The sequence below is a fragment of the Cupressus sempervirens genome, chromosome 8, assembly GCF_028749045.1.
Source record: "Cupressus sempervirens isolate cs-2001-9-10 chromosome 8, ASM2874904v1, whole genome shotgun sequence".
NCBI classification, from domain to species: Eukaryota; Viridiplantae; Streptophyta; class Pinopsida; order Cupressales; family Cupressaceae; genus Cupressus; species Cupressus sempervirens.
Window position 1 is genome coordinate 388,857,301 of NC_143125.1, and position 22,909 is coordinate 388,880,209.

A 22,909-nucleotide genomic window follows, 5' to 3' on the forward strand; every position below is an offset into this window, starting at 1 on the left:
TATGTGTCTTGTCCACAGAATATTGCGAAATTTTTCATTGACAAACTTTTTTATTTCTTTAATGTTATCCGGGCAAGCTTGGATGTTGATATCCCATTTTTGCATCCATTTGTCATTTTGTTTCCGCCTCACAAGTTTTTCCTCTATTACCAACTTGGGCCAACGATGTGTTTCTAGACCTTGGGTTTTCTTTAAATAGCTTAGCATTCGGGTCAATGCGACGGCTTCTAATGGAAAGGAACCCACCTCCGCCAAAAGGATTTCATACGGGACTGTGATCTTGACTTTAAGATTGCATGTGATAAAGTGTTTTTGAATTCTTTCTGCTTGCCGCCATTTCTGTTTGGACATACTACCGCCCCACACTTCACATCCGTATAGAATAACCAGAGTGACCAGCAAACCAAACAGAGTTTTCATGGTCGTCCAATCCCATAATTCTGCATTCCTGCACTTGTTTTGTAAAGAGTATAACGCCTTCCAGCCCCCTTGGATTCTTTTCGATCTACAAGTATCCCAGTTGAGTTTGTTATGAAAATTGATGCCCAAGTATTTGTACTCTTCCACAATCTCAAGGGGGCTATTTTCAAACAGGAACTTGTCTTGTATGCCCCTATTCTTCTTTAGTGAGAAGATCATAATTTTGGTTTTGCTAGTGTTAACTTGCATTCCTACATCATGGCAAAAAAATTCTAGTGCTTTCAAGTGCTCTTTCAAACCTTTAGCTGTTCTAGCAAGAATTATGAGATCATCTGCATATAAGAGCAATCTTATCACGAAGTGGGCCAGCTGCACCCCCTCACCATTGGTCTTGTTTATCCACTCTTCTAACTTGTCAATATAAAGCCCGAATAGTGTGGGAGAAAGTGGACACCCTTGCTTAACCCCGATGTTGCTATCAAAATCTTTTGATAACCCTTCTGTCGTTTTGATTTTAGCTTTGACCTGCTCATATAATCTGTAAACCGCTGACGTAAGTTCTTTAGGGACATCCAGCTCTACCATTCTATCCCATAGTTTATTACGTGGCACTGTGTCGAAAGCTTTTTTAAAGTCCACGAAACAACAAAAAGCCTCGTTCCCCGGAGTGTCCCAAACTTTCTCTATCAAATGCCTGAGAGTGATGCCGTGATCTATAGTAGAGTGTTTTGGTCTAAAGCCTGCTTGCCCTTTTGCACGTTTGCCTTCTGTTTCAGCCCAGTTGCTGATTTTTTGTTCTACCAAACTACCAAATAACTTGCCAAATAGTGGATTGATCATGATGGTTCGGTAATTAGAAGGATTGTTTATAGCTCCACTTTTGTGGATTGGGATCACCACACTTGTAGTCCATTTTACAGGGAAACCCTCTCTATTGACACTGTTGAAAATCTTAGTGATGTGTGGTGTGAGGATTTCAACACCCCATTTTAAGTATTCTGCTTGTAGCCCATCTATATCTTGCGCTTTACCAACAGCTAACCTTTTGATGCCTTGAATAATATCATTTTCACTAAATAACTCCCCTGTAGTCTCTGTTTCCATGATACTATGTTCTCTTAGATCACATTCGTAGAGAGTCTTGGCATATTCCAGCCATTTGGTTCCTGTTATGTTATTCACTATCTGAGTTTTTCTCTGCTGAAGCTCTTTCCAAAATTTTCTGGGGTTGTTTTTACCAAGATTAATCAACTCTATTCTTCTCTTGTTCACATACTCTTCTTTCTTCTTTTTAATCAGTTGATTATACTCTTTTCTACTATATGTCAACCAAAAAAATATGACTGATATTGTAGACTGTAAAAAGCCTTGCCTTGCCTTTACCAACACACAGCATCTGTATTATTATTTATTTATTAAATAAATAATAATAACAATTAACATGCTTTCGATTCTTCTGCGTAATCTTTTCGCAGTGTTTCCGAAGAGAGGTTTGTTAATTACGCTAGAAGAGAGCACGAATTCTTTATTTGTCTTCCCATTGTCGGGTAGGGATGTTAAATCCACTGAGCGACAGAGCGTGTAAGCCTAGCTAAGCGAAGGAAATAGTGGGTACCGGACGAAGAAATCGGTCCAGTTAAAAAAAAAATCTAAACCCCTATTGAAAACATTCATCACTTACTTATCCAATCGGTAGGATGTGAGTGTCAAGAGGGGCGTTTCCGCAAAGTAACTGAATTGGGGAGGAGGGAGAATGCGTGGAGCGGGAGGAGGAAGTGCAGCGAAGCTGATAGTGGAAGCACTCCTTCAGAGGTTTCTTCCGCTTGCTCGCCGCCGCATCGACACAGCTCAGGCGCAGGTACAATTTTTTTTTTTTGGGCCTTTTCCACATGCCCTTGCAAACTATGCTAATCAACATTAACTATAGTTAACTTTAGCCCCGCTTTATGATTGTTACTGAATATGAGTTGCTAAATATTTGGGAAAGAACTGTTAAATCTATGTTTTGGATCGCACTCCACGATCCATTATGGAGACGGGAGATAAAATATTGTAACTGTTTATTGCAATATACTGGTCTGAGGGGCTCTTCGTAAAACCCATAGGAACGTTTTTGGTTTCAGTTTAAATCGTCGAGGTTGGAGAGTGTCCGCACATTTGACCATCCTGCATGTGTATCATTATGAAATTTGGGATGTGGCACGGGGACTTGTTAGGTAGAGCTCTTTCCAAGGAGAAATCCACTTCAGCCGCTAGACTGATTGAAGAAGAGGCAAAATATATAGGATTTGGACTGGCTCAGCTAAGTTCATACAGGGGCCAACCAAAAATAATATCTTGGCATCCTAGTAGCCAGCTTGCACGAAGAAGACACAAAAGACAATGTAATTGGAAAGCCAGGTCAAATCTAAGTGTTTAGTTTGGTTGCAACTAAGAGATGCAGTCTTTTTAATATCTCTTGCTCATTTAATTTAATTTTATTAATGTAGAATTGTTAATCTTTTAAGTATTCTATCAGTACGAAACTATACAAAAATCTGTCAAACTATTTTTTTTTTCCTGTATTGGTTAATGCTGGAGTCATGACCCCTTTAATTAAGATATTATTCTTATTTAAAATTTTGTACAAATTTCCAACCGAGCAACTTAGAATATTATATTTTATACATTTGTGATATTTATACAAAGAACAGAACTGATTCGAAGACAATTACTTTCTTCTAATATTAATGATAAGGATTGTTTATTTTTAATTCTGATTTGGAGTAGCATAGGAAACTTAGCAATGCCTTCTAGAGGTTCTCTCGTGTGTGTGTGTAGTTCAAAATCTCGTTCTGGAAAAAAAAGATTTCCTCGGCAAATATCAGAGATAAATCGGTAACTTCTCGGGAAAATATTGGGAATTTAAAAAATGACTTAAATTTAATTTAAAATGCAATTTTTTTTTGCAAAATTCAATAAGTAGATGCATTTAATGAGTCAATAAATGAGTAAACAAACCAAACAAACTGATCTAGATATTATATAAATGCAATACATAACAAAATCTCATCCTCATGTGGAATGTCAATGGCTGACAACCATAGTTAAAGACTCTGAAATCTGAAGCAAACTAAAAATAACAAATTGTTAGTGTAAAATGATAAACAAATACAAAGGTCAAGTACAATATAAAATTAGTCTACATATTCCTCTTCCCCTTCCCAGTAGCTCTTGTAAAAACTATGGGAGTGGGAAGGGGTCTTGCCCTAGCAGTCCACAGTGGCTGTGGTTGTAGTTGTGTCTCATTATCCATCCTAGATGTAGCTGGTGTTGGTTCTAGCAATGACTCCTCATCATCTATAGCCTCACTCTCAGTGCCCCAAGTGTCCTCACTCTCATTGCCCTCCTCCTGAATGTAATCCAATATCGGTGCAAAACCACCCTCTTTTGAATTAGTAGTTTTTTTAAAAGAATCCACTTCAAATCCACTTGCAATAGATCTACAAGGTCCAACCATCTGCGGGCCTTCTAGCTAGTTCCACCCACTTAATGGCATCAGCCTGCTAGAGTAAGCCGGCCAATAATAGATAGTTGGGGCCTAGGTGGGTTGGGAGTTGCCCATTCATTTTGTAGGCCTTAGGGATCAGATGAAAAGTGGGGAACAGCCTGGGCATAGGTCCTAGTTCATAGGCAACCTATTTTTCCATGGCCCGGGAGAGGCTTCCAATGACTATTTCTCTCCACCAAACCTTTCTCGTCTCCTCCAAAGGCTGCAAATTTTAAAATGGGCCACTAAATGGTATCTCTTTAGGTTGCTCGTGAGATTTTTTTCAACTTCTCGGGAGAAGCATGCCACTTCTCGGCAATATATCGCCAACTTATTTGTTGAGATTTCGGCTCAAAAAACTTTTATTTTCTCGCCACTCCAAACTTCTCGGGAGAAGTTGATTTATCGGCCACTTATTGTCGCTATATATATATATATATATATATGATGAGGAAGAGGCTGAAGCTATTGATTGAAATATTAAAAAATACCAACCCAACTTGCACTGAGAGGACGGAGTTGGGTATATGTTTTTCAGTTTTGCCTGTCATTTGAAGATGGAAAAGAGAGATATAGTATGTGATTCAGAATTTTCTTCTCGCATTCTATTGCCCATTCAAAATTCCTTCATCCAGTTCAGTCCTCAAATAACACAGCCAAACCACCAAACAATTGATGGTCTACTTTGTTAATCTGTTAGTTTGTAATATAATAAAACCACCAATCTGAAATTTGTCTTTTTTAAAACCAGTTAGCGCAAAAGGAGATAAGAGGACTGAGAACTATCACTAACGAAACAAAGAAGAGGTACAAAAAACATAGATGAACATAAGAAGCATTTGTTTATTTAAAAACTGAATTCAAAGCACATAGCCCAAATAAAAAGTCAATCGATAGGCATAAAAGAGGGGGATTGAGGTTCTTCCTTCTTAGAGATCCCTTCATCCAATGTTGCGGAGGAATCCAAATATTATTACCAAAACAAATTGCCTTTTTAGCAAGATCTCACTATTTGTCACTATATTCGTCAACATATTTATCCCTTTAATGATGTCCTATCTTCATTAATATATAAATATTATCTACCTTAGCTTATTGAAAGATTGATTCTTAGATTAGCTAACTCGTGTGCCCTCTTATTTCTTTCACTATATGTATGGTTGATCAAAATAATTGCAAAGCACTAGGGCTTTGGATAATTGGGCATCTAATCTCGAGTTAGTGAGGGAGCCTTTCTTGAGGGCATTGATTACTGTGGATGAGTTACCTTCTATTTCTCATTTCTTATGTCCTCCTTACAATGATTCAAACCCTCTACTAAACCCAAAGTTTTTGCCCAATTGTTGGTAGCTTCCTCAATTGCTTTGGCTATGCATGCAATCTCTATCCCTTCATCATTATGAATGCTGCATTCTATACCAGCCTTACCAAGATTCCCCTAGATGCTCCATCAAAATTTAGCTTATACCATCCTCTCTTAGGAGTCTTCCAAACACATTCTTGCTTGCTAATGTTACTTTGAAGGTCCCCCTTCTGCAGGATGGGGGGGATTTTCAATCCAATGTACCTGCCACCCATCTTCTGATCCCAATGAGACATGTGTGCTTCTTTGGGGATCATAGACATCAATTAATTGTTTGTTAATTCAATGATTGAGGCTTCAATTTTATTGACAAGATGATCGACCTCCATTTTCTTTTCCTGAAATTTTCTTCTATTTCTCTCCTCATATAGTTCCCAAAGAACTATGGAAGGAGAGGAGATCCAAAGGTTCTTATAAATACTATTCGGTTTCAGCAAGGGCCAATTTGAAAGCAAACTTATGATGGGGTTAGTGAAGGCCGAACTCCACCCTAACCTCGAACACAACCACCGTCAACAGTGGTTTGAGAAAGGACAATAAAGAAAAAGATGATTTGCCGATTCCTCGTCTAATTCACAAAGGGGTAATTTGCTAGGACCCAGGTAGGTCATTCTCCTAAACCTATTTGCTGTTAGGGCTCTATTGTGGAGAACGATCTAGGTGAACACTCTTGCCTTGGGGAGGTAGAATTTATCCCAACAAAGATTAGTAGAAAGAGGACTCTTAGGGAACCTTGGAGAGGATTCTATAAGCTTATAACCCATACTAGAACTATAAACACCGCTCTTGCATCCATCCCAAATAAGGGAATCTTTGCATCCCCGAAATGAAATTTTCCTAGAGGATAGCATATTCTTCAAAAATTCCTTCTCACTTAAAGGAATGTCCTCCTCATCCAAGCTTTTCCAATGCCATTTAAGACTTCCTTTTTCGAAAACCACATATTCTTTTTACTCTAGAACCCCACTTGGACTCTAAATGACCCATTGAACGGAGGAGAGAAGGAATTTTGCCTAAGGCTTTTAACCAGCTCAAGAGTCATGCCAAAAATCGCATCCTCTCCATTCCCTAATTCCCAAGTTAACTTATTTTGTATGACAAATCTACATTTAAGCAAGAAATTTCCAAATTCTTGAGCCTTTAGGGGGATTGGCTTCTCTAAATAGATTAGAGGGAACTAGAGAGGCAAGGTATTTGTGACAGAGGATCTTAACCCATTTTAGGTTTGGGAACTTTAGCATTCTCCATGCTAGCCTGGTTTCCAAAGCCTTCCCTTGTAAATTGATATTCCTGATACCAGCCCCACCTTGCTCTTTTGGTTTACAAAGTTGATCCCAAGATACAAGTGGGAACTTTTTCTTCTTGTTCGACCCTTGCCCAAAAAAAGTTCTGAGAAGCCTATGAAGTCCAGATAGGAAAGTTGATAGATAGGTAGGCTTGATAAGATTGATTGAATTAAAGTAACTCTTCTTGCAAATGAGAGCCATTTACCTTTCCATCTTGCCACTCTTTTTTGAGGCTTCTCTAAAATAGGATCCCATAATTTGGCTGATCGAGTACAAGAGTTTAAAGGTATCCTTAAGTATGTACAGGGAAGGGATCCCTTGTTGAAGTTGAAAATATCATAAATCTAATCTTTCACACTTGGCTAGGTGTTAAAGAAAAAGATGTCTGATTTATCTTTGTTGATCTCTTTAGCAGAGGACAAATAGTATTGAGTTAAGATTCCTTTTAGAGTAGTAGCCTCTTCAATCGTGCTTTGACCATAAAGCATGGTATCATCCACAAAATGCTGATTCGTAGTTGGTTCTAAATCACTAGTTATAGAAATACCTCTAATTTGGCTCAAAGATCTAGCATTAGACAAAGATCTGCTAAAACCATCGGCCATAAGGATAAACAAAAAGGGAGAGATTGGATCCGCCTGCCTTAAACCTCTTGAAATACTAAAGAAGCCCTTTAGAGAACTATTAATCAGGATAGATAATTTCGGAGTCAAGATGCATTCAAAAATCAAGTTTATCCATTTCTTGGAGAAATCATAAGCTTCCAAACATTTACATAGGAATCTCTAGTCTACTCTATCATATGCCTTTTTGATGTCCAGCTTGATCAACATACTTTGTTTTTTGTTGACTTGGACCTAGTGTATTGCTTCCTGTGCTATAATAATTCTGTCATAAGTCGATCGACCAGGGACACAACCAGTCTGATCCTCATTAATAAGGTTAGGTAAGAGCAATTGAAGTTGGTTATCCAAAGTCTTGGTAAGCAATTTGTAAAGAGTATCATAGAGTGCTAGAGGTCGAAAGTCATCAAAAGACTCTAGCTTCTCTTTTTTAGGAGTGAGAGCAATAAAAATATTATTTACTTCTCTCAGAAGTCTACCTGAGTTCCTAACTCCTTCTAGAGCCCTTGTTATGTTGTCACCTAAAATATCCCAGCATTTTCGAAAGAAGGCTTTTGGGAAGCCATTAGGGCTAGGCGATTTATCTGGGTTCATAAGATTTAGAGCTGTCTCAGTTTCTTGCTTAGTGAACTTTTGCAATGGTTTTTTGTTTTTCTCCCCAGAGATAAGTTTGGGAATAGAGGCTAAAATATCCTTCTGGGCCCTAAGGTGCTTTCTATATTGTTATAGATGTGATCAAAATATGAGATGGCAGTCGAGCTAATATCTTCTGGAGAATCCGTAATTTGATCTTTAGAATCTCTGATGGATGGTATCCAATTAATCATTCTCCTTTGTTTTGTACTATTGTGAAAGAACTTCATGTTCTTGTGCCCTACCTCTAACTATAGACCTTCAGAAGAGTTCCTCCTATGCTAGGACATCTTCATATTGTTGCATGAACTTTTTCTCTTCAAGGAATTGGGGTGAACCCACCCCATGTTCCAAAACCTCTTTGTTGAGAGATTTCAATTTATCCTTAGGGTGAGTTTGTCCTCAAAGATATTGCCAAAGAAATATGAGTTCCATTCTTTCAATTGTTGTTTAATAATCTTCAACTTACTAACCACCTGAAAAAGTTTGGAGCCAGATACTTTGGCTTCATTCCACTCAAATTAAAGCAGTCATCATCCTTAAGTCACACTTGTTCGAACTTAAAAGGGCAGTTACTTGGTCTTTTATCCTCAATAATTTGAAGCTCAACAGGGAAGTGGTTTGATCCCGAAACTGGTTAAACTTTAGATACAAATGAAATAGAGAAGACAGATAAATCTCCATAAATGAAGAACCTATCAAGCTTTTCAACAATATTACTAAAACCCTTCCTCCTATTATTCCTGGTGAATGAGTCTAAGGAGCATCCAATTTCCAACAGACCAACCCTATGGATTTAGTCTACAAAATCTTTGGATGCTGAGGACAGATAGATGCTACCACCTCGTTTCTCTGAGGGTCTAAGGATAACATTAAAATCTCCTCCTAAAATAGAAATTTGTGACCCCCCTAGACTATTCCTATCTTCTATTTCCTTCCGCACCCTTACTTTATCCTAGTTGCTTGTTGGACCATAAACGTTGAAGAGTCTGAAAGGGACATCAGATCTAATGCCCTTTACTAGCCCACGCATCCAATTCCTGTGAAACTCCAAGGAAGATATTGAAACATTCCTAGGATCCCAAAAAATAGCATGGCCCCCTGAGGCACCCTTTGCTGGAGAGTCCTTAATTTCCTTCCAACCTAGGGATCTAAATTTATCTATCTTTTCCTTAATTAGTTTGGTTTCTTGGATAAGGAAGATATTAGCTTTAGTCGATGAGATACAGCGTTTTAAAAGACGTTTGTTAGGGGCATTGAGGCCCCTAACATTCCAGGTTAAGATATTTATTTGCATCTCTTGGAGTGAATGGGAAGAGTGCTCTGTTGGTCACATAGGAACTGCTAGATGGATCCTAAAAGGACATTTGATGGGTGGAAGAACATATCTTCTGTCCAATGCAATTAACAAATTAAAAATTCTCAAGCTCCAGATGTTAGAAAGGAAGCATTCCCACAACCTATAGTATGTATTCTTTGTTCTTGTTTCGCTAATCTCTCTTATCAAGTGAAAGGCAATTAAGAATGGATTTCAAAGGGTAACATTTAGAAGCCAAATACTAAATCTTTTTACTGGAGAAGACAGTCAAGTACAACTCCCAATAAATAGGAAGATGGAAACATACTATTTGATTATTTTGGGAGGGGGATTCTATAATACCTATGATAATACCCAAATAGGGACCTAAAACCAGTATGTTATCATCCACATCTTACTGACTGTCTTTCGGCCCTCTTGACCAAATGTAACCTAGACTGCATTAGATGTATTTGTTTGTTTTGCTATTTTGAATTTTACATATGCTTGGCTTCATTCAGTCATTGCTTGTGCTTTCTTGATGACCATATTGAACCTGCAGTAACGAGAAGTGTACAATGCAAGTTTTTTGCAATAAACTCCCATTTCTTAAGTATTATTTGTGTGTGTTATAGTCTTTGATCAAGGTCTGTGAGGGAAGCTCCTGTCTATGGCTCTTTATTATGGACAACCATATCTCTCCCTCCGATCAACCTTTTTTCTTTCATTTTCTGCAGTGATTATTGTTGTGGATTTCAATTACTTCAGAGATTTGGCAAAGCACTTCCAGAAAAAGTTTATGAATTGGCTTGGAATTTTGTTTCTAAATATGTTGGAGCATTGCAAAGGGCTTTTATTTTATTTGTCAAGATCAAATTAGGCAGAAGACAATTTTGGGTCGCCATGGAAAATATATCACTTCTGATGGCTACTTATTCTTTGTCCAAACTTCAGACCAAGATTTTCACAGAAGGGAAATATTATTATCGCTTCTGATGGCTACTTATTTTGTGACCATGACTAATTCCATGAATGACCTTGGAATTTTTGCATAAGCCAACACTTCTTGTCATGCAAATTGTAGGAAGCCTATTTATTTTACACTGTTAAAGTTACAAGACAATGTTTACTCGTGAGGGTTATTTTTGTTTTTGCATTAACTTTACTCTCTTGCATCATATGTGCTTGTGAAATTTAGAATACTTCTTTGCAGAGCTATTTTTTGATAGGTAAACATGAATAGTGATTTAAAAACCCACCAAAAAAGTCACCCACGAGAGCCCTGGCATTTCACTTTACGATACAATTTTGAATTCTGGTGTCTAGCTTGAATTCAGTAACACAAACTAGAGAGTTATAAATTTGTCATGTAGTTTCTATATTTAAAAAAACAAAAAACCACTATAACAAAAAAGTTACACAACTTTGATATTTCATCCAGTTTTCACCACAGAACCTTAAACATACAAATTTCATGCAAAACTGATTCCGATTCATCAACAAATAATTATGAAACTACATAAAATCTTAAAAAAAGAGATGTATATTGCCCTCAAACTGAATTGCCGGTTTGGATTCTGGTACAGATGTGGGTTTGAGATTCGGGTTCAAAATATATATGTATGTATCTATTTATATATGCTGCAGCAAATAAGTTCATACGCCACTATGTTAATATTAAAACAACATAGCCAAATCCACCATCACATATATTAATGTTTTAGTCCAAATGATATAACATAATGCCAAAATACACCACCATATCAGTGATTTGGTTCAAAAACAATAATGTTAACATTAATAAGAAGTTATCAGTGATCAAATATCATCAAAAATCATCAAACAAATCAGTATTTTTCTACCATTACAAATAAGTAGACAAAAAGTGGAACTAGCATCAGTTTAGTAGCTTGAGGTTCAACCTCTGGATCAACCTCAACATCATTAAGTAGTTCGCAATCACCATCATCAATCGCAAGTGCACCAAAGTGGGCTTCCAACTCCGCAGGGTCTGGTTCAACATCCCAATGGTTTGCTTCCCCTTTTTTGTAAGTATTGTCTTTGTGTGTTGTGAGCCACAAGTTTGAATGCACAAATACCAAGTTATTTATCTTTTTGGAGCTTAGCTTGTTGCATTTTATTGAGTGGATGAAGGAGTATGTGCTCCAGTTACTCTCAGATGACGACGAACTAGCAACTTATCAAGATCTACAATTTTGAAACTAGAGAGTTTTTTGAAAAACTTCAAAAAAAATATAAATTCAATATTCATCAACAAGAATTTCGAAATTAGAATATGAAGAGTCAAGAATGAACTTGTGTCAAAATTTTGATGGCAATGAGTTGTAGGTGGTAGTACATTTGTCCATGGAAGTACCACCATTTATGAGCATCAACATTGTTCCTGTCAAGAGCTTCAAGACCACAATCATCCATGCTTGTGAAATTAGTGAGTTTAGACCTCACTGTAGGCCATATGTGCTTGGGAAAGAGTCTTCAAAGGACTTCCTTGTGCCCTTGAGCAACTATAGGATCTTTGTATGGGCAACTCTAGTGGTACTCCCCCTAAGGACTGATTGATTATAGAACCTAGGGCTCAGTGCAAAGACAAGTAGATGTAAAGGGGTAGTCATTTTGTTTCATCTCTCTACCATGATTCCTAGTAGTTCCTTGAAGAACCTTTCCTCTCTCTCATGATATTTCTAAAATCCTCAATCATGGAGTTGACGCCCTCATGTACCTCACCCAAGCAAGGCCTATCTATATCAGTGTAGCCGATCATGCTCAATATAGGTTTAGTGAACTTCAGGAGGTACCCAACACGATCCCATCAAGAGTAATCTAGTATTAATGCCTTATTCACATTTGCCTTGGCATTATTAGATTGTCCCGATGTGCTCCAATGAGCATTGATTACCATTCTGGACAATGCTTCTTTAAACTTGACAAGGTGTCTCAAAACAATAGTATTCGAGGCAAAGTAGGGCTTGACAACCTATGTTAAGATCAAGATTCAAAATAACAATAAATTAAGATCAAGATTAAAATTAAAATTTAGCAATATAGAAAGTTTACTAAACTCAAGTGACTAGATTTTCTAAAACATATTAAAATTTCAAATAATTTATGTTACCTTCAAAAGCTCCAATTTCAAGAATTGTCTAAATATGGCTTGCATCATATGGTGGTTTGTGATGAACATTTGGATCTCCCGTGCATCTTCATGCATTTTCTTATCCACTCAATCTTAGTGCCAATTTTTTGCAGCATTAGGTTGAGTGAGTACACAACACAAGGTGTCCAAAAAAATGGTTCAAAATGCTCCTCAACCAATAAGCCAACAACTTTACAACTCTTGACATTGTTAGTTATTATCTAAACAATATTTTGAGGCCAACTTTCTCAATGGCTTGTACGAGAAAATTTGCAATAAAAGTACCATCCTTCACCTCTCCTTCACACTACTTAACTTTCAGAATCATTGCACCTCTAATGGGCACTAATTCAACATTGACCAAAGGACTATTTCTCGCATTTTTCCATCCATTGGATACTATGGTCACACCTGTTTCGTTCCATGAATCCTTGATGGGCTGCATGGAAGCCTCTACACCGATCATCTCTCTATCAAACAAAGTGGTGCATGCCTTCTAATAATCTAGGCCCTTGAACCCCGTTGGAGCCTCATTAGTTGATTGTTATGTTCCCTATTTGAAAATAGCTAAGTTCCCAGTTTGGGTTCGGTTCCACGTTCGAAATTCGTTAACCATTTGGCAAGTTCGACAAAATTTTGGAAAGGGGTTTGGGTTCGTTAGTACAAAAACATATAAAAATATTATACACACACACACACACACACACACACACACACACACACACACACACACACACACATATTTTTATGAAGCATGAGTTAAAATTAGAATGTAGCATAGTAGCATAAACACATTTAAACAACAAAAACTTTAAAACACCATAAACAGTTAAACAGTTAAACTTGTAATCATACTGATCATACCATCATATAGTAACATAGTTCAATCAACTTCAATATCAAAGATTCAAAACATTTAAAATATTAAGTTCAAGTATCATTATATTTGTTTCACGGTCATTGTTTAACTAATGGAATGAAAATCTATTAATATTCTAAGTTCTTAGTTCTAAGTTCTTCTATCTTCATCTTCTTCTTCTCCAGTATTACTTGCGCTAAGGCCAATGGGATCAGCAGTAGAATCAACAATGGTATTGACATCAAAGTCATCAAAATTATCAATTGTAAGCTGAGCAGTGAAAGCATCCAAGTCCGCAACCTCTGCACCTACATCCCGCTTCTTTGTCTCCCCTTCTTTGTATTCTTGACTCTTGTGTGTAAGAAGGCGCAAGTTGTTATGCACAAATACCAGGTTCTTTGCTTTTTTTGATTGCAACCAATTGCGCTTCACTGAGTGGATGAAAGAATAGGTGCTCCAATTTCTTTCTGATGCAGAAGAACTAGCAACCTATAAAGACAACATAGGGTAAGCAATTAAAAAAAAATTAATTCAATCTTATAAAAAAATTAAAATCACTTTCTAGTCATGATTCTTTTGAAGATAAAGTAAGCTAATTTTTAAAAAATAAAACTTGTGATATAACTTTGATTGCAAGGGGCTGCGATGTTTGGAATTTAACTTTGATTGCAAGGGGTTGCAATGTTTGGAATTTTTGGCCATGTAGGTACCACCAACCATGAGCATCCTTCTTGAACCAATGACGAAGAGCATCATTATTTAGACCTCTAACATTGACAAACTCTATGAACTCACCCATGATTACATCTCTCATATCATCATCAAGAAATATTCTTCTAAATGCTGCCGAGTACCTGTCAAACACTTCCATATCCTTATATGGTGGCAACCTTCTTGGTAGATCACAATATTGTGAGCTATATAGTATTTGGGGGTCAAGGCATAGGCAAGCAAATGTAATGGAGTGGTCATTTTGTTCCATCTTTCATTAATTATTTTTTGCACTTGTTTGAAAAAGGTCTCTTGTGGATCTTGCTCCTTCTCATTTATAACTTGCTTGATCTTCTCAATCATTGAGTCTATGCCATCATAGATCTCTCCAAGACAAGGCCTATCCATGCCAGTGTACCTAAGCATGCTCATAATGGGCTCAGTGATCTTAAGGAGATATTCCACACGTTCCCGCCATGACTCAGCCAATAACCTATCCTTTATTTTGTTTGCCCTTTTAGTGTTCTTTTGCTTCCATACACCCCAATTGTGGTTGATTACCATACCTTGAAGTGCATCTTTCACTTGCACAAGTTGTCTTAAGATGATTATATGCGATGCAAAACGGGTCTCAGCAACCTGTGACATAAATTAGAGCAAAAAACAAGAACTATTAGATACATATTTTAGAGAAAAATATACACATTGCGGAAGTAAAATATGAAAAATCAGAAATTGTCAAATATTAAAAATTAAATTACTAACTTGAGTTCAAGTTCATTTACCTTCAATAGCTCCAATTTTGAGTAGTTCCTGACAAGAGATTGAGTCGTGGTGGTTTGTTAAAAACATTTGTATGTCCTTAGCCTCTTCATACATTGTTTTGATCCACTCAATTTGGTTCCCAATCTTTTATAGCATAAGATTGAGTGAATGGACTGCACAAGGTGTCCAAAATATATGTTGATATTGTGATTCAACCAACAAACCTGCTGCTCTACAATTCTTTGCATTTTTCGTTATGACTTGACAACGTTTCTTGGACCTACTTGTTCAATGGCCCCAATTAGGATATCAACAGTAAATGGTCCATCTTTTACTTTGCCCTCGCAATCCACCGCTTGCAGAAACATTGCCCCTTTAGGGGATACCACAAGGACATTGATCAAGGGACGATTCCTGGAATCCTTCCAACCAGCTAAAACAATTGTCACCCCTATCTCAACCCATGAGTCCCTTATGGGCTTCAATTGATTTTCAATCCGTTGGACCTCGTCATCCAACAAGGTGGTGCATACTTTCTCATATTCGGGGTCACAATACCCTTTTGGAGCTTCATTGGCACCCCTCAACATGTCATTCCAAAATGGAGAGTGGACAACATTAAAGGACAATCCATTTGCATACAAGCACCTTCCCACCTTAATGTTAGCAATTTCTTGACCCTTATTTTGAAAAAAAGTTTCTAGTGGCCCCTTTCTTTTGTGTGCAACGGGACAGATTCAGTGTCAGTGTCTGCTGTAGTACTAAAGAAGGGGTGGTCTTGTACTATAACATTTGGGGGGGGGGCTGTATTCCCTTTGCTCTTTTACTTTTATTGGCATTGCTACTGTGTTTTGCTGCTCTGCGTCCTTCTCTCTCTTCTGCTGCCTCATGCTCTTCAATATATTTTAACACAGTTTGATTTGGTATAGGGGCACCTTTTTTGCCAGGGCATTTTCTCGACTCCTCTTCCCATGTAACCACATAAATGACCTAGCACACGATAATAAGAACTATTTCTTTCTACACCTCCCCGACATCTCCAACAGAATGCACCACCTCTTGGAAGGGGTTTTAAAATGTCTACATACTTCCATAGAGGAGAATTAGAGTTGGGTTCCATTCTTTGTTCGGTGTTGCCTATTGATGAAGAGGTAGATGACATTCCTTTCCCTATGGCAAGAAATTAGATACATGTTCATAATTTATATGCAATAAAATGACAAATTTTGGAATAATGGAAAAGAATCAAAAGATTCAAAAGAACATATGAAGATTGAAAGAGAAATGGAAAAATGAAAAAAGTTAACAATAGCAAATGTACTAAGATCTTACCTTTTCTAGCGATTGCAAGTTTGCAAATGTGTATGAAAGATGCACAAACACTTGAAGAACACCAACAAATCAATCTTCAAACTCCTCCTTGCACAATCGAATGCTTGCTCAAAAACTTATGTGCTCTCCTTTAAGACAAAATAACCTCTTTAGAAACAAAAAATGACAAGGAGAGGGCACAAAACCAATTAATAACACCTTTTAGGTTTTATGGATGCCAAAATATTATTAAAAAAGCTAATTAAACACCTTTCCAACTGTCCATCTTTGCGGGTTCAAACTTGGTTCAAAAATTTTAATGTGCTTCGCCCGGGTTTGAACCCAGTTCGAACTAGATTGAATCCGGAGTGCAAAAATCACACCTTAGTCAGACCAAGTTCGACTGGTTCGAACTAACCTTGGTCCGGAGGGGGGGTGGAGATACCCGTGCAACTTAGGAAAATAGGATTGAATAATAAAAATAAAATGAATAGTAACAATTGTAATATAATATAATAAATGAATGAACCAAATATAATGAAAGGAAACGACTTTTCAACTCCACAAGCTGCCACCTCTTGGTTTTGAAGTTATAAAAGTTGAGTTAAACTCAATTAATGGGGGAATATATAATACAATGGAGGAATATGAGAAGAAAACTGCAGAATAACATCTAGGAATTCATAATAATCAGTAAGATATTATCCTCAGCAGACAACAATAATACTTACAAACATACACACAACATAGGCATTGTGGAAGGAAGGCACAACTAATAAATAAATAATGGGTATGTGTTGAATGTCTTTTTGATTATGCCATCTTAATAAATTTAATAAGCATTGATAACAAGCCATCATTATAATCAAATATACATTCTCAAAATCTGTTATTATTAAGTCTGTAAGAGAAGTGCAAAGATGTATTAAGGGAGAGGCTTGTGTAAATCCAGCCAATTGGTCGTTTCCAAGATAGGTTAGGGATTAGCAATCCCAAGCGCCTTGCAGACAAGTTCCAGGATTTGAAAAACCTTGACGGAAACTAGTGAGTTTGGTGTTCAAGCAACCTATTGCATCTCAACATTCTCATAGACTGGAGAAATAATAAGGATAGCATAAATTTCTCAATTCGCATATGGTTTATTATTAATTCACATACAATTATTATCTTTATAGCATGAATTAAGTTAATTTTAAGAACTCAATTCAAGTATATTTATGCATAAACTAGCTGAACTATCTTGGGGACATTACATTGGTCTCACCATTTTTTGCCAATATGGTGAATGAACAACATTAAATGACAATCCATTTGCATAGATGCATCTTGCTATGGCTTCCTCAACAATGTCTCTAGCTTCATTCTAAAATGATATTACCAAGGGCCCCTTTGCTCTCTTATTTGCAACTGATTTATGAGGAGCACACAAGAATGGATGGCCTTTTGTTGGTGGTTCATTGGGAGTGGAAGCCGAAGCCATAGATGATGTTTTTATTTTTTTCTAGCTGTTTGCAAAGGATGACTTTGTCTATTTGTTTTTGTTCTTGAATATATTTGTTCACAATGTGGTTTGGAAGACTATAACAATGTGGTTTGGAAGACCAACTTATACATCCCATTAGTCCTATTCTTGCCTCCAATTATGTAACACTATCAATTTTAGCTTTAATTGACAATAAATGAGATGATGTCATTTCTAACTGTAGACCTGCCTTCATTGCCCAAAAACTGTAAATCTTCGTACACCTTGAATTTGTCTTCCAATGATCCCACCACCCCAACAGTTTAAAGTTTATCTGCCACTGAATTTGCTTTCCTAAGGACATGGGTAACTCGAAAATCAACAAATTCTCCCAATAGATTTTGAATCCTCCTAATGTGTTTGTTGAGGTACCACATGTCCATCTGCACTCCCATTTTTTTGCCATGAAAATTGCATTTATTGCTGCTAGGCATTTTGCAGTTAGTCCCATTTGCAACCCTTTTAGCTCCAATCACTAGGATGCTCCCTTTGTCATCACGTGCCATGAAACCAGTCCCTGACGGTCCTGGATTACGTTTCAATGAACCAACAAAATTAATCTCGATCCATCCTTCCTCTGGTGGTGACCAAACTGTCCTCACACCGCCCAATTTTTGAGGTTTAGCCCTCATGGGCCCATTAACAGGCCATGCCTTACGGATGTTTATCTCTATGTTTCATGTGTATTTATGCATATACTTCACATCTTTTGTGAATTTATATGTTTGCTTCATGTTTGAAGTGTTTTCAACACGATTACTTTATGGGTGTGCATGGTTTCCTATTGTGTGCCTTATGTTTGATGAGAATCCAACAAGTTATTCCATGCGTGGGTACTTATAGTTGTTTCTAGAGCCATATTATTGCATTAAATTAAAAATGAGTCACACATGCTCCATTCTTAAGGCACACAACGTTCTAGATTTGTATCATGCTGACAGTTCTTGGTGACAGGAACATCAGAAACATAAATAAACATTTAACAACTATGAGGGTAACAAATGTAACAAATCACAAATTCAACTAATCTAGAAGAATCAATACCAACACCAGGCATATAACTAATCTAATATAATAGTTTACTAATATAAATCTGATATTGCTATATTGATTTATCTCTTAATATGATAACAAATTCAGAATATGCTGGTTATTATTAATAATCTTATAATAATGAGAACGTGATAATCTGTCTTACCCAGCTATGATATTAATCTGTCTCCAAAAGTATTTATGAAAACCAACTATTGAAATGAAGGAAACCTTATTCTATTAAAGAACTCAAACAAACCAAACGTAAGCTACTGAAATCACCAGCATTCTTCAGAGTGGGCCCTTCCTCCTTAGTTTGCTGAGTGATGCGATTCAAATAGTTATTCCTTTAGAAATTTTGATCATGCAAGGTTTATATTATTGATCAGAATGTTTTTTTCATTCCATATTCTCTGCTCGAGCTAATATATATATAGTGTCGAGATCATAACAAATGCTATTTAATATTGCATTAAAATAGCATTGTTTGGTTATGGCCCGTAACCAATAAAATAAAAGGATGAATATTATAGACCACCTCCCGTAAATACAAACAATTCTGTTATAATAAAATAACAGCACGTGAATTCCAGCATCCACAACACGTGTGTATCCTGTGCACATCCCATGTGGTGGTTGATATTAATTCAAATCTTATTTCCATCCATTGTTTCTGAGCTATGGTTTTGAAAACGGTTCAGTTGTAACAGAGTACAAATATGGAGCAAATCTGGCTGACAGGTATGCTGTTCACGTGATTCATACACCCATTTCCTGAGAATACTTAGCAATGATTAATCTTTGGTCCAGCTTTATTCCCATCCTTTGGCACTTAACTCTCCTTCATAACATGTCATATGTATGAAGTCTGCAGCAAATATTATAGTTAATATGTTCATTAAAACCTATACAGCTGGAAAATGCATCCTCCACCAGTCTTCAATGTCCTTTCCACATATTTACATAGGGTGGATGATATGTGCAGCAAATGCATCTTATTTCAAAGTTGATGGAGTTTTATATTGATGAAAGAGCTACAGGAAGATGCATAGCGGGTGACAGGAAGAACCATAACATATTAACATGTTAGATAAAGACATATCAACTTATAATTCACATACTTTATCTAATAACTAAATTAAATATTACTTACACATATTAGATCTTATGCAAAATGTAAGGAGAAAATGGAATATAAAATGGGGATTGAAATGTGTGTGAAGGTTTATACGAGGCTAAAATATGGTATAATTAGGGACATAAAATGCTCTCATCATTCCCCCCAACTTAGCTTATTGCGCGTCCTTGTGCAATCATTATGATCAAGAGGTTGTGTGGTTTGTATTAGAAGCACTTGGATTTATGGCTTTAGACTTTGTCTCCACCCTAAACCATGATAGCACAAATCCCTTTCTTTTCTTTACATGATAAACTTTGTTTTTTCTTGAATAGGGATATCTCTTCCGGCTTTCATAAGTTATTTCTCTTTCCTCTTTTCTTTTTCTTGTTCATTTTTTTTATAGCATCATGGTTCAAAAGGTTATAGATAGGAGAAATTTAACTTAATTTGCACAAGAAGAGTTTAAATGGGTGAATAGGAGAGATGAAAGACAAAACAAAGGTTATTATATGATGGATATAATAGATAATATGATGGGTTTAGTAAGGGTGATGGATGGAAGATAAGAGGGTGACATTCCTCCCCACAACTTAAAGATTGACCGTCCAGGGGAAATCAAGAGAGGATAGGAAGGGGTGTTACATAGTGATCAACATATTAAGCAATATAAATGAAGTTAAGAGATAAAATAATGAAAAATAAAATTGATTGTTTTACCAACATGCATGTGTAGAGAGACCAAGACTGGAACATAGAGTAACTCATCAATTTGTGCCACCAAAAGTGATGAATCATCAATAAGGAATGAAGAGAGGCATCCAAAATTCCACTGCAACACCACAAAGGACCACCATCTAACTGAAAGCAGCAAAGAGAAGACCACTGGAAGCAACCATAAAACATGGGACAAAGAGGGCAATTTGTGGGGCCACCATCATCAAATGAAGCACTAGAAATCATACAATAGGTACCAAAATCGACTGAAACACCTCAACAGAGCATACAACACGTACTAGGGGTGATTAAAGATTTGAGGATCACTTCGAAGAGGAGTAAAGCTGCAGGAGTGAGCGACAGGAGGTGCCGAAAAGGAAAGAATTACTGAAACCAATGAGTGTTCCTGAAAAGAATGATTAGTAGCAAAACCAGGGACACCAATTATTGCTTTTTTTTCAATTTTATCAACTTATAATTCACATACGTCATCTAATAACTAAATTAAATATTACTTCCACATATTAGATCATATGCAACATGTAAGGAGAAAATGGAATGTAAATGGGGATTGAAATGCGCGTGAAGGTTTTTACGAGGCTAAAATATGGTATAATTTGGGACATAAAATGCTCTCATCACATGCTTATAATTCTTATTTCACATAAAACTCTAGATTGAGTCATGCTTCTAATTCATTTCACATGAATATGTGGAAGGCACACCCTTGCTACAATTTAAGAGATATCCATAGGCTTGACCAAATCGATTTCTTACAATTACATAGGACTAACCAAATCGATTTCTTATAATTACTATTGATAAGAGATAACTTTTCGAAAAATCACAAACCTTGGCAAATTTCCAATCATTGATCCTCTGAGGACATAAGAAGACCAGTGCTACCCCGATTTTCATCCTGCTGTCATTACTTATATAGTCAGTAGGGTTGCATTTTTAAGAGGAGCTGACCTAGGGTTTAAATGTTAATAGCAAAGATAGATCACTAAATAACTATGGGCCCCTTTGTATTACGAAGATAGATAGATAGATGATTTTTAACGTCCATGAGGCTAAGAATAGCCTATGGGACAGCCTTCCAACTAAACCAACTTTAGTAATTCGGTTCTTTTTTTGTGCAAGCTGATGATGAGCCCACCTAATTTCTCATTGTTCTCCTCATTGAATAAGTTGTGCCAAGAGCTGCCAGAAATAATATGCACAAATTTGAATATGACGTCCTTGTATACGTCACATTCTAATATAAAGTGTTGTTTAGTTTCTACCTTCCCAGAGTTGCAAAACATGCAAATTCTCTCTTCCCAAAACTCTTTTGGCCTCTTCCACTGACTGGTCTCACATTGGAGGTGATGAGAGTTGGTTCTAAGCTGTGCACTTTTAGCTCTCCAAGAAATGTTGGCCACTATGTATGCCTTTTGGAGTTGATCACATGTGGGGTTGAACTTGCTGATATAATAAGTTTTTATTCCTTCCAAGTCCATCACCTCAAATTTTCTTATAGAATTTCTCCATAACAAAGAGCTTTATTTTATTATTATTTGCAAGATAGATTGAAATGGATATTCCATTTGCTCATCCACTTGATGTTTTGTTGCACCATGTCTTTTTATGTTTGTACAATGTATCATTAAAGACCATTTTAGGCCATCTATCTTCACATATTTTTTCAGGTCTTACCTTATGCTTACCAACTTGTTGGTGTTTGACAAAAATGAAATCTAATTTTGCTTTTGCGCCAACTTCCTTTGGATAAAGACAATGGTGCATATTTAAGAAGTAAAAGTGCGATCCTCTGAGGACATAAGAAAACCATTGCTACCACACGTTTTCAGGACATGGATGATAGAGGTTGAGGCGATGTGTTTCCAAAATGACAATTTTTTTTGCCAAGTTTGGGGATGGTAAAGGAGACAACTATATATATAGAGAGAGAGAGAGAGACAGAGAGAGAGAGAGAAAATATAAAATATATTGGAGAATTTACATATATTATTATACATTACTTTCCTATGAAAACATGGATAAAGCATTCCATTTAAATATCATAGAACTTTAACATACAACATTTGAATTGTTAAGTTGATATTCAACAATTTGTTATTGGGTGGAAGTGCCCTTCATCCCACCCTTTATTAGGAAATTTTGGCAGCAAACTCCACCACATGTTTGTTGATGCCCGCAAAAGGAAAGGAATAACAATATTTTCAAGGACAAGGAGAAATCTGTTGATGATGTGCTTATCATCCTTAACAAGCTTCTCTTGGAGAACATCTTTGTTTGGAGATGGAGAATTCCCAGTGAACGACCCTCTGGCTAGGATTTTGCTTAGGCTAGAATTTAATTGCTTCTTAAGGGGTTTCACAAATTTTATAATGCTAAAAAGGTTGCAAATTTGATCGTGCGGCTAGGGCTGGGAAAGCAGCCAGAGGAGTTTTAATTAGAAATCACGAGGGTGTACTAATTGCTGCCTATACAAGGAACTTGTAGGATTTTACTACGAACTAGGTTGAGGGTATGGCTCTACTTAGAGGCTTTAAAATATCTTTATC

At 36.7% G+C, this 22,909-nt stretch overlaps 1 protein-coding gene across 1 annotated transcript in view; it reads left to right on the forward strand.

Annotated features, from left to right (window-relative positions):
* Positions 1-1,830: 1,830 nt before the first annotated feature.
* LOC149542921 (ARM repeat superfamily protein) overlaps positions 1,831-22,909 on the forward strand; it is a 232,740-nt gene continuing 211,661 nt past the window's right edge. The window contains exon 1 of the mRNA XM_089797837.1: positions 1,831-2,278. Coding sequence (XP_089653963.1) covers positions 2,174-2,278 — 105 coding nt within the window. The 5' untranslated portion in view covers positions 1,831-2,173. The remainder of the gene's footprint in view (positions 2,279-22,909) is intronic.